Raw genomic sequence first — 11719 nt, 5'->3', positions numbered from 1 at the left:
AAGACTGTGGTAAGGACTGCATGGCTCTGGGGATTTTAGTACTGGTTTATAAGTGTGAATTTTGCTTAGAGGAGGAGAGGCTGACACACCTGTATGCAATAACCAGGCTAGAGAAAATGACACGCTCATTGTCATTTGTAGCACAGAGATGAGGCCTTCAGCTCCCAGTTCAGGCACAGCAGTAGGGCAGTAGAAGCTTGCATAGTTGCAACCTGGGCAGTTACCGGTTCTGGAGAGCTGGCTTCAGGGACAGGTCTCCACGATTGTCAGGGCTGGTGCAAGAGCCCAGCTTAACCACCCCACTTCAAAAAAATGAGGGCTAGAATCCAGCTTTTAACAGAGCAGCAGCATCTTAGATGTTGGCTTATATAGAGATGATCCCTCCATGACCAACCTGATACACACTGGCAGGAAATAAATACATGGGGAAAGTCAAGCTGCTGCCACCCATTCAGTGATCAGAGCACATAGCTTTCACCTGTGCAAGTCAGGAACCCTTTCACAAGTACTCAGTTTGAGAGAGGAATAGAGCTGTACCAATAAACCATCAAAAAAAAGATGATCACAAATTCTGCTCAGGCCTTTGAACAGCTGCTGGGGCTGTGGTGCACAGATAGGAGTCAGAAAGCACCAGCCTTGCTCATAGTGACATTTTCACAGGTTAGCAATCCAATGTGTTTACTTTCAGATCACTTTTTCTTGTTTACATTGAGTACCATTGCTTCTAACTTCCAATGAGGTGACACAAAGCAACAGGTTACAAAAATGCCATCAACATCCACTCTGAAAGCATCCATGTCACAATACACAATGATGTACCGCGATTATACAAAGTCAAAAAGAATGTAACATACCTAATTATGCTGACTAGAAATAAAACTGACAGCCCAAAAAAAAAAAAACAAAACCCAATCCCAATAAGTCCCTGCAGGAATCCATACTGATGTTTTTATAACATCCTACTAATGAAGCCATAATAATTTCCTTAGCATGCCAAAACCTTCATTTCCATATCACCATGAATTCTCTGCTCGTCATAGAGATGCTGCTGTATTCATGATTAGAGCAACCATTTTTCCCCCCCTCATCATGAATCAGCTTCACATTTTACACAGGGAAATATATTAAAAAGAAACCCAAACAAACAAATCAAGAGTATAGGCACCATAGACTGCTCAGACAGCTAAATGCTACAGCAACAGAGTCTAAAAGTTGTCCAATTCTGCACTTTGATTAGCTTCAGTCTTAAAAATGTACCTGATTAGGGACATTACTGAAAGGAGTAAAGTGAGGAACGATCCTGCTGTTTGTTTAATTAAGAGGTGCACAATCAAGAACCAGACCAACAGAAGCTTCTCTGATGTAGTTCTTTCTACTATAGCCTTGAGCTATAGTGTTTGGATTTTAAGACTGTTCACTAAGCGCCCTGGGTATTTTATTCTTCCTACTTCACTAAAGCACAGAACCTCTGTGCTGCTGCTGTAAACAGAGTCAAATCAATATCCCGTTTCCTCGTCACAAAATCCACAATCCTTGTTTGTATGTGCCTCGTATTCACTAATGAGGTATTATTAGATACTAACAATGCCTGTTCTCTTATGGACTTCAGCACAGACCAGTGACACACAAAAAAAGCTCTTCTTTATACAGATTCAGCCATTAAAAAAATATTGCACTTACTTTAACCTTAAGCCCAACCTGCACAGAAAATTTTTAACCAAAAAAACAACAAAAAAAAACCCCTTTTGGAATACTGTATTTTGTGCACATATTCAGTAGCTTTTCCATCCTGTTGTTTTAGTGGAATTTGGTCCAGTATTTAAAAAATGTCCAGAAATTAAACAGTCCAAAAGACACTGCAGGCTCTTTAAGGCTAAGTCTCCCCAGTGCTTCTACAATTTTAAGTAGCTTCTTTTTTTTGTCCATACTCTGCAAAGCGGTAGCCTTCCATGGCAAAACAGCTAGCAGTTCAAACAGACCCAAAAAAAATCTGAAGCAAGGGAAGATGGGTGTACTTCATGGTCTCATCTGGAAGAAACAAAGCAAATGGATTCTATTTGTAAGTGATACATAACATTAGCCTTTTAGTTTTAGTTTTACCCAGCGCTCTGTAGAGGAACAAAAATCCAGGCTATACTGGTCAATATATTGAAAACCCACAAGTGGTATCAGGTGCAAAACTTGATGATCCTTAATGGGACTTAATTTTTCAGAAAGTGTTCAGCAATCCCCTTTTATCAGGCAAGTTGGGCATCCAAAAAGAGAGAGACTCAAAATCACTGGTCACTTTATTGGCCCTGGTTTCTAATCTGGGATTGTTACATAAAAACGGCCATGCTGAATCAGTCCATCTAGCCCAGTATCCTGTTTTCCGACACTGGCCAGTGGTAAGTGCCCCCAAAGGAATGAACAGAACAGATAATCATCAAGTGATCCGGCCCCCTGTTGCCCATTTCCAGCTTCTGGCCAACAGAGGTTAGGTACACCAAACAATTACTAATTCTTTTATGCATATATGTTTAAGAAAATTCCATCTCCCCACCCCAGTTCAGTTGGAAACACAATTTAAAAGATAAATACATTGGTGACAAAAGTCTGGCTGACTTGATGGAAAAAAGGGAAGGAGAGGGGGGAAAAAAGGAACAATTTGGGGAGTAGAAGGAAAGTAGGGTCCAAAGTTGATATAATAAATTCTATAGTGAAACACAGATATACAGATAACTTGTGCTTTCTAAGCTCTTTCTTTACAAAGTTAGTTCATCATCGTTAACTCAGTTTTACCAGCGAAGAAATTGAGGCACACAGTTGCTAACTGATGCACCTAAGAACGTACAGTGTATCAATGGCAGTGCTGGGAATAGGACCTCAGCATTTGACTCCTTGGGCCATGCTTTGTCAGATGTTTGACGGCACATTTTGGTTTTGTAACATTTTTTTTTCCTGTCTCACTTAAGTGAACTGAAGCTGTCTGGGTAAATTTCTCAGTGTTAGTGCAGGTAACAACTTCCATAGCATGTTAGTAAGTTCCTCACCTTTTACTCTTGGACTTGATTGGCTGCCAGCTGTCTCTATGCCAGAATAAAGCAATTACAGGGAGGGTTTCAATTGGCACAGATAGTCTGGCAGTTTGTAGATGACAAGTGTCACCTACACACTCGTGAGTGACCAATGACAACCCCTTATAACTTTTTCACTTTCATTTTCCCCTTTGACCTTAGGAGAGTGCAACAACCTCATTAGAATAATATGAAACACTGGTAGAGGGTTTCATTCAGCTTTTTTGCCAGCTTTTTTTTTTTTAAATGTTTGGTGAGTGCAAAAGAAGCACTAAAATGCTAAAAAACATAAGGGAATGCCTTCTCATTCTCTGCCCACCACTACCATGGGGGTGGAAGGTGATCAGGCATAGAAAGCTTCCACCCCAAGGTAGAATTCTTGGTGTCTGAGGAAAGGTGAAAAGAAGGTCCTGATATAATACGTTCATTTCCCCCATTGTTGCCAGGTAACCGGGATTATCAATCGTGAGAAAAACTGAAGGCGTGTCGCAGCAATACGCACCACCTGCGATTCCGAACTAGGACTTGCTGACATTTTCATATATGACATCACTGATGCAGAATTGCTGTTTTTTCTTTAGCCACATCAATTGCACACACTGGTGAATAAAAATGTATTGTTCCTGGGAGGAAAGACCAAACATACATAGTCTGTAAAGTAACATCTGATAACAATAGTCTGCACATGGATTGTTAAATAATATCTGTAGTTAATACTACGGTGGCTGCAAAGCAGTGTCCTCATTCAAGAAAATAGCTTATACAATACTAATGGAAGCATAAAGCTCATCAGAACCACCCATGTCACAATTCTTGACTCTTAATTAACTGAATAATTAATAGACAGTTGTGTTGTCTGAATTTATGACACCTGGAGAATGGTTCTGTCTGCTAAAGAGAGTAATGAAGTATGTAAAGGCAATAAAACGAATGAAGGTAGAAACAAGGAAGAAGTCAGGCCTGGTATTACTGAATATGAGAGGGCTCTCCTATTGAGCAGACAAAGTTATAACAAGATTCAAGGACTGGAAGTTGAAGCTAGACAAATTTGGACTGGAAACAAAATACAGAATTTTAACAGCAAATAATTTATCAAGAATTGTGGTGGCTTCTCCATCAGTGCTAGTTTTTCAATCAAGACTGGATTCCCCCCCATGAGATGCTCTAGTTCAAACTGGAATGAAATCAGGGAAATTCTAACACAGCGGGTCCAACCAGATGATCACAATGGTCCCTTCTGGCTTTATACTCTAAATTATTAGCCCCCGTGCCATCTTGGCTACTGTCTTGTCAGATTTTGCAAATGAAACACTCTCAGCAATTGGAAGGGAGCCCTCCATAGAGACTCCAGATGCAAGCAGCAGCATTGGTGATACTGCAGGTGGCACTCCCTCCTTCTCTTCCCCCCTCTCCCCCCGCTCCCCTGTGGTAGTAATGTCCTGCTGTGATAAAGGAAGCTTTTTTGGTGAGATGTAAAACTGCAGTTCTTCTCATCTCTGGTCATTATGGATGCATCTGCACTGCACCCTTAGCTCAAAATAAGCTATACTATTTGAGCTATGCAAACTGGTAGCTTATTTAGAGTGTATTTTGAAATAGCCTATTTCGAAATTAAGCGCTGTCTATACAGCGCCAAATTTCAAAATAAACCACTATTCCAAAATGTCCCTTACTCCTCATGCAACAAGCTTTACAGGGATGTTGGAATAGCGTGCCTGTTTCAAAAATCATTTTGAAATAACGGGGGTGCTGTCAAGACCCCAAATAGCTATTTTGGAATACTGGAAGTAACCCGAAATAGCACCACAGTGTAGACGTACCCTACAAGATCCTCGGTATGATTTGCAGCACTAGTTATGTTAACTCATGGTGCTTGCCAATTTACAATTGATTATTTGTATTCTACCCTTTTAAATTGCCCCTGCAATTGCAACCCGTCTGGGTAGCTTTGGAGGGCACTGTTGAACAACTGCTACATTTCCATGAGCCACAGTTGGATTTCAGTGGTAGGTAAAGCAATTTGTGTGTGTGTAATTTTGGAAGTACTTCAGCACATCAAGGAGCTTCTGTACAAAATCCCTATTTTCTTATTGCTGGAAACTATGTCCTTAAATCTTAAAGCATCATACTCCTTCAATTTAGGCACATTAAAGTCAGACTTGGTGGCTTTCGATGCCTGTCTCTCCATCACTTGTGACATGTCACAAACAGCTAAAAACTTATGGTTTCTCTTCAGTGTTTAACACTTACTGATTGTGAAATTATCAACCACCAAAATATTTACACTAGAAGGGTCACGTTTCATTATGTGTGTGTAGAGCATTAAGTACAACATTGCCTTGACCTTAATCAGAACTTCTAAATAATAATCCATGTCACTTCAAATTCTAAGTCTCATCAGTGAGCCTCATTCCAGTGTAAATGGAAGCAAAATTTGATAAAGCCATCAATTCTTCTTTGGGCCTTATGCACAAGGGAACACATAGAATGCTAGAACTGGAAGGGACCTCGAGAGGTCATCAGTTCCAGTCCCCTGCGCTCATGGCAGGGCCAGGCACCATCTAGATCATCCCGGATAGATGTTTGTCTAACCTGCTCTTAAGTATCTCCAAAGATGGAGATTCCACAACCTTCCTAATTTTTCCTGATGTCCAACCTAAACCTACCTCCCTTGCTGCAATTTAAGCCCATTCTTTCTTGTCCTATCATTAGAGGTCCAGGAGAACAAATTTTCTCCCTCCTCCTTGTAATACCCTCTTAGGTACACACCCAAAATGTGGCACAGACTAAAAGGTCTGAGATGGCTACCAGTCACAGAATCGGGGTTTGGATTTCATATTTCCTTCCCAAAGTAGTTCAGACCCTAGGATTTGGTTCAGCTCCTTACAAACAGGGGAACATCTACAGTACACAGAAATAGAAAGCCAATGGCATGGTTGTGGCTGGGATTGCAGAGCTTGGATTCCAGCCTAAGCCTGAATGTTTCCACGGCAATTTTTCAGCCCCAAAACCTGAGCCCCTTGACCCAAAGTTAAGTAGCCTGGACCAAAAGCCAGCTCAAAATTCAGATTTCAAATTTAACTGGATTTCAAACCTCAACTTAGGATCCCGGGTTTTGATTCAGGCTCATCTCTCCTCTAAACTCGCATGGGATTGATTCTGTTTGTAAACTGTTTGATGGACCTGGCCAAGCTTCCAGTTTGGAAGGAAACAGGAAACCAGGTGAGCTCTGTTGTGGTTTCAAATTTTGTAATCAATGGTTCACAACGCTCTGGCTGATCCATCCTGACAGCTCTTAAATTACACTGACACCTAGTGGTCAAGTTTAGGTACAGCTTTATAAAGCCCACTCTAAAAAGAAAAAGCCCAAAGAGGTCAGGGCTGGCAAGCATAGAAATGGATGCTATCTTGCTTGTGAGGTAAGATATTCTTATGTGTCAGGATGCATTAGAGCAAGCTTTGTTGAGTAAAATAATAAAGCAGGTGTGCCTCCCGCACAGCATCAGTGGGTCAGATCCTGCTCTCCCTATTGAATCCTGCCTACAGGCACCAGTTCCTGGAGCACTTTAATCTTCATCTAGCTCTCCACGGTGTTACAAAGCCCTTCTGTTGGTGTGCGAGTGTGTGCACGTATTAGGAACAGAGAGGATAGAACCTAGCCATGCTTTGCTAAAATGCCAGTGCAGCAGGGAACCAGCCAGCTGGCTGCCAGTATGAAACTTGGAAACAACAGGAAAATTGGAAAGCCATCAAAATGGATTGTGGGGAGCTGGGGGAGCTTTAGCCAAGAAACAGAGAGGGAAGTGGGAGGGGAAGAAACCTCTTGGTTGAGTCTCCCCTCTTCCTCACCTTCTGTTTGTTTTTTTCCCCAATTTTCACATTGTCACTATAATTCTTGGATCATCAGCTTAGTCAGGTGACACTTCCTTGAATGGATCCAAATAGTGGTCTGACCCTACCACCAGTCCTATAGGTCATTTAAACCCTGGATCAAGTCTAATGTTTTTTTCTCAAAATGGTGTATTTTAAATAACTCATTCATTTCTATTTTAATAGCTCAAACGAGTTTCTTAGAAGATGGGACCAGCTGGTTTGCTTTAGAATGTTTCATTCAGTATGTAACTACATTGCTCTTCCATGATCTCTTGACAGTTTAGGTAGCAGACTCATAAAAATGTGAAAATATTACACATTTAGCATGGAGAAGGCAATTTTATCTATTTACAAGGCTGTGTCAGAAGCTCAATACATTCTGCAACAGAGATGGGCCTAAGCATGCACTTTAGAGAAGAACATGAAATAGTTATGATAGTTCAACATGGTATTTTTAATGCATTATCATTTTGAAAATACAAGAAGATAAAATTCATACCTCTGTCTGTACCATGGACATCCTATAAGACCGCATGTCAGACACCAGCCCTAATATATCTACAAACTCGTGGTCACGAATGTGCTGTAAAAGGCGATCCAATGCTATAAAGGTTCCTGTCCGTCCCACACCAGCACTGTAACACACATGACAGGTTACTACTTTTTGGGGGTGGAGGGGATGAGTGGTTGTGGGATACAGAAAGCAAATGTTGTGCAGTCATTCAGAAATATGAAGATCATCCTGATGAAAATATGTTGATTAATCCTTCAAATATATATCGCAGAATAATTCACAGTTCATTTACAAAGACTACACAGACTAAAGCAAAATACAGGACTATGTAGCACTTTAAAGACTAACAAGATGGTTTATTAGATGATGAGCTTTCGTGGGCCAGACCCACTTCCTCAGATCAAACAGTGGAAGATTTCTTCCACTATTTGATCTGAGGAAGTGGGTCTGGCCCACAAAAGTTCATCACCTAATAAACCATCTTGTTAGTCTTTAAAGTGCTACATAGTCCTGTATTTTGCTTCAGCTACACCAGACTAACACGGCTACATTTCTATTACTATTACACAGACTAAGGCGCTGCAGTTATTTCACTGTTCTTTAAAAAATTATAATAGTTATACAGAAGGTCTGATAGGCAATTGATTAGTTCTGCCAGGCTGAAACTATCTGGAATAAAAAACTCAGCCCTTCAAAGTGATATTTTGGGCCAAATTAGATTGTGTAAATTTGTCCCTCTCTAATTCTCTCATTCACTAACCATCTTTCTTCCGTATACACGCTCTTTAATCCGACATCCCTGAGCAACAGGGTTTGCTGAATTAAAGGTTTTGCCAAGCTAAGGAGGCCGTGAGGGAGATGAGGGTGGGGTTGCTTATCTGGTGCTCCACATTCCCCTCTGCTCCCTGTCACCATCTCCTGCCACTCTAGGAGCAGCTGGGAAAAGCCTCTGGCAGAGCATTTTGGTACACTGCCATTCCCTCAGCTATGCATAGAGCTGCTTCCTACTCCCCCTGCCAGGGTCCATATTACAGGTGTTCCTGAATTAGGGACACCTAGAGTATGGAGATTGCAGTGTATTGCCAACTCTTTTTCACCTTACATTTTTCCTAATTAGGTTGTATCTGTGAATTCAGATGGACCTACATTGTGGTGCCTACAGCAAATGAGCAAAGTTACACTTGCAGTTCCACAAAGTTTAGTTTCATAGCTTTGCCAAGTCAATAGACGTCTTGGGAAATGATCACTGGGACACTGACTGGCATTGAGGGCCACAGAAGAGATTTTCAGTGGCTGGGTATTCAGTACTTTTAAAAGTCAGGCTATTTACTTAGATGCCAAAATATGGATTTAACAGGCTAACTTTGAGGGGCGGAGCAGGGGATGGAACGGGCGAGAGAAAGAGAAAGTCTCACACACAATATATTGGTTTTTTAGAGAAAGAGTCTGAAAATCTTAGTTTAATTGTATTAGGCCTGAATAGTTTGATGTAAACAGGAGCAGATCCAACATTCCAAAAGCCAAACCATTTGTTTTCACATTCTTGATACAACCGTATGTGAAATTGGTAAGTATTGTTTATAAATCTAGAGTAAACTTTTAAAATGACCAGAGGTGGCAATAGGCATAAATTAAGTAGGCAGATACATAGAACTTCACATATCTGGGATTCTGGTAGGATACTTATTAATCCAATATAACTGATTAATTTCATAAATATGGCAGAGATAGGGCAAAAGTTCATGAATCCAATCACAGACTTCTGATCTAATTAACTTGACTTGTCCCATCATAAATCAATTAATCCACTCTGATGAATTTGGCAGACATGATGCAAATAATGAATCCAATAGATAAAATAAATGTATGACTCTAAGAGGTCATCAGTTTAATAAATCCAGTAATAGACACTGTCATGCATTCATTAAAGTTAGAAAATAATATTAAGGGTCTCCAAAAGTATCCAGAAAATATTAACTGCTTCATTTTTCCCACTGATTTCATGAAATCATTACTTCCATCTATGCTCTGTAAGACCTACACTGTACTCTAGCAGTCTACCCAAAACCACATTTCTCTGCAAGGTGAATCTTTATGAAAGGGTAAGATACCAAACTGATGTTCTAGTGTAGCTCAGCTAGACACCATACACTCCCAACGCAAAGTATGGACCAGCAAGAAAGTTAAGTATAGGGCTGTGAAATTAAATGCTATAAACAACTCCCTTCTTTGAGACTACCACTGTCACTTTCAGTTTTGCATCATGACTCTGTCCTGCAGCTCTACTCTTCATGGGTTAACCTAGTACCTTCTGTGGAACAACTCACAAGGATTGTTGCAGGACTGAATACTATTAGAAATGAAAAATGCTGCTATTGCACCACTTCCTAGTGAATTCTTGAAGTCTCATGAGGGACTAGAAAGGGCGATACAGTCAGAGGCTATTTGTTGAGTAACATAATGGTTATTTAGGGCACACTATGTGACTGCAAAGGACAGAAAGTTCCAGAACACCACTTCGGTAATGAGGAAGTCATGCTGGAAGCTTCTGACATTGCTTGCCTGTAGCATAACTGTGTCTATACACACACATATACACATTTTCACAGCTTGCAAGCTGATGCCTTAGGATGGGTGATGTAAGACAGCAGCAGCAGCTGGAAACCTGGGCTCTTTAGAATCACCACCGGAGCCCCATGCTGCATACTCTGGCTGGCTCTGAGGGCAAATAGGGGGGCATGCTCCAGGTGGAGCTGAGGCCTGGCTTGCCCAGTCTCTTCCTTCTGGCCTGAGGCCTCACCCTTTTGTGGAGCATGGAGCCAGGAGGCCCTCCACATTGCCCAGTGGGCTAGCAATCCTGTGGGCCCCTCTGCCTAGCAGTTTGAGCACACAGTAACTGGTCTGTTACACACCTCTTTCTACTGTGTAACCTTATAATAATCTACCATAACCAAGAGTAGTCTTACCATTGTACACCGTGGGGCAAATTCATCATTGATGTCACTACAATGGTTTTACATCAGGAACCAATTTGGTACAATCATTAATGCAGCACCTGCCTTCTGAAAGCTCAATAGGGTCTTAAAAGAAGCCTGATGATGACGATCAGTGGAAGTGACAGTGATGATATAAAAAAAAAATGCTGTCCTCAAGAAAAGAAAAATATAGCTTACTGCCTGCTCATGGGTTTAACTCCCCATGCTGTGTACCGAAGGCCAAATTATCTGAAAATGATGATCTACAAGAGCACATCTCTGTAGGGAAACAGCATCCTGTTTGACAGACTGTTTTGATTTTTCCCATCCGAATTGCAAAAACATGGAGATGGAAGTGCAGGGCAAGGTCATCAGATGACATAAAACAACACTGCTCCATGGACATCAGTGAAGCTATGCTAATTTACCTCAACTGTGGATTTGACCTGTAAATACTTTAGTCTCTGATAAAAATTTGTAGAATATGTGCCCGATCCCCTCCCCTCCCCGTTGCCCTCTCCGCCCTGTCTCCTTACATCTACGGACACAGAATGAAATCCTGGCCCCATTAAAAGCAATGGCAAAACTCTCATACACTGCAACATGGCCAGGAGTTTACATAAGACATTTTAAAAGTATAACCCTTTGCACCTGAGAAGTGGAAAGAAATCCCTCCCTCCACTGTTCTTCCCAATGGCTACGTCTAGACTGCAAACCTCTTTCGAAAGAGGCTTTTTCGAAAGATACTTTCGAAAAAGCCTCTTTCGAAAAAGAGCGTCTAGACTGCATGCGGAACTTTCGAAAAAGCAAGCCGCTTTTTCGAAAGAGAGAACCCAGGCAGTCTGGATGCTCTCTTTCGAAAAACCCCTGTTTGCATTCAAGAACGCCTTTTTTCGAAAGAGCACTTTCAAAAAAAGGTTTTTTCGAAAGAGCCATCGAAAGAAAAGCCGCGTTCTTTCGATTTAATTTCGAAAGAACGTGGCAGCAGTCTAGACGCAGGTGAAGTTTTTTCGAAAAAAGGCTACTTTTTTCGAAAAAACCCCTGAATCTGGACACAGCCAATGTATTTGAATGGTTACACATGAAAGGAAAATGGAAAATTAAACCTTTACCTGCAGTGTATGACCATGGGGCCTTTACTCTTCGTTGACTGTTGTCTGACCACCTGTACAAACTGCAAAATGCTCTCTGCAGCATTTGTAGGAGGAACACCATGATCAGGCCAGGCAGTGTAGTTAAAATGCATCACATCTTGCACCTCATCAGCCTAAGAGAAAAAAACCCCAAAACAGCATGTTCAT

The 11719-nt window shown here is 41.2% G+C and overlaps 1 protein-coding gene across 3 annotated transcripts in view; it reads right to left on the bottom strand.

Annotated features, from left to right (window-relative positions):
• Window positions 1-430: 430 nt before the first annotated feature.
• Window positions 431-11719, bottom strand: part of PTPRO (protein tyrosine phosphatase receptor type O) — a 227806-nt gene continuing 216517 nt past the window's right edge. For all 3 annotated transcript variants that reach the window (XM_006130258.3, XM_006130259.3, XM_089769519.1), the window contains 4 exons: window positions 11531-11685; window positions 7429-7564; window positions 3559-3679; window positions 431-2028 (listed from right to left, as the gene is read on the bottom strand). In XM_006130258.3, the coding sequence (XP_006130320.3) occupies window positions 3575-3679; window positions 7429-7564; window positions 11531-11685 (396 nt within the window). In that variant the 3' untranslated portion in view covers window positions 431-2028; window positions 3559-3574. The remainder of the gene's footprint in view (window positions 2029-3558; window positions 3680-7428; window positions 7565-11530; window positions 11686-11719) is intronic.

The sequence above is a fragment of the Pelodiscus sinensis genome, chromosome 1 (genome assembly GCF_052426305.1).
Source record: "Pelodiscus sinensis isolate ZL-2025 chromosome 1, ASM5242630v1, whole genome shotgun sequence".
NCBI classification, from domain to species: Eukaryota; Metazoa; Chordata; order Testudines; family Trionychidae; genus Pelodiscus; species Pelodiscus sinensis.
This window is presented reverse-complemented; position numbering and strand designations above follow the sequence as displayed.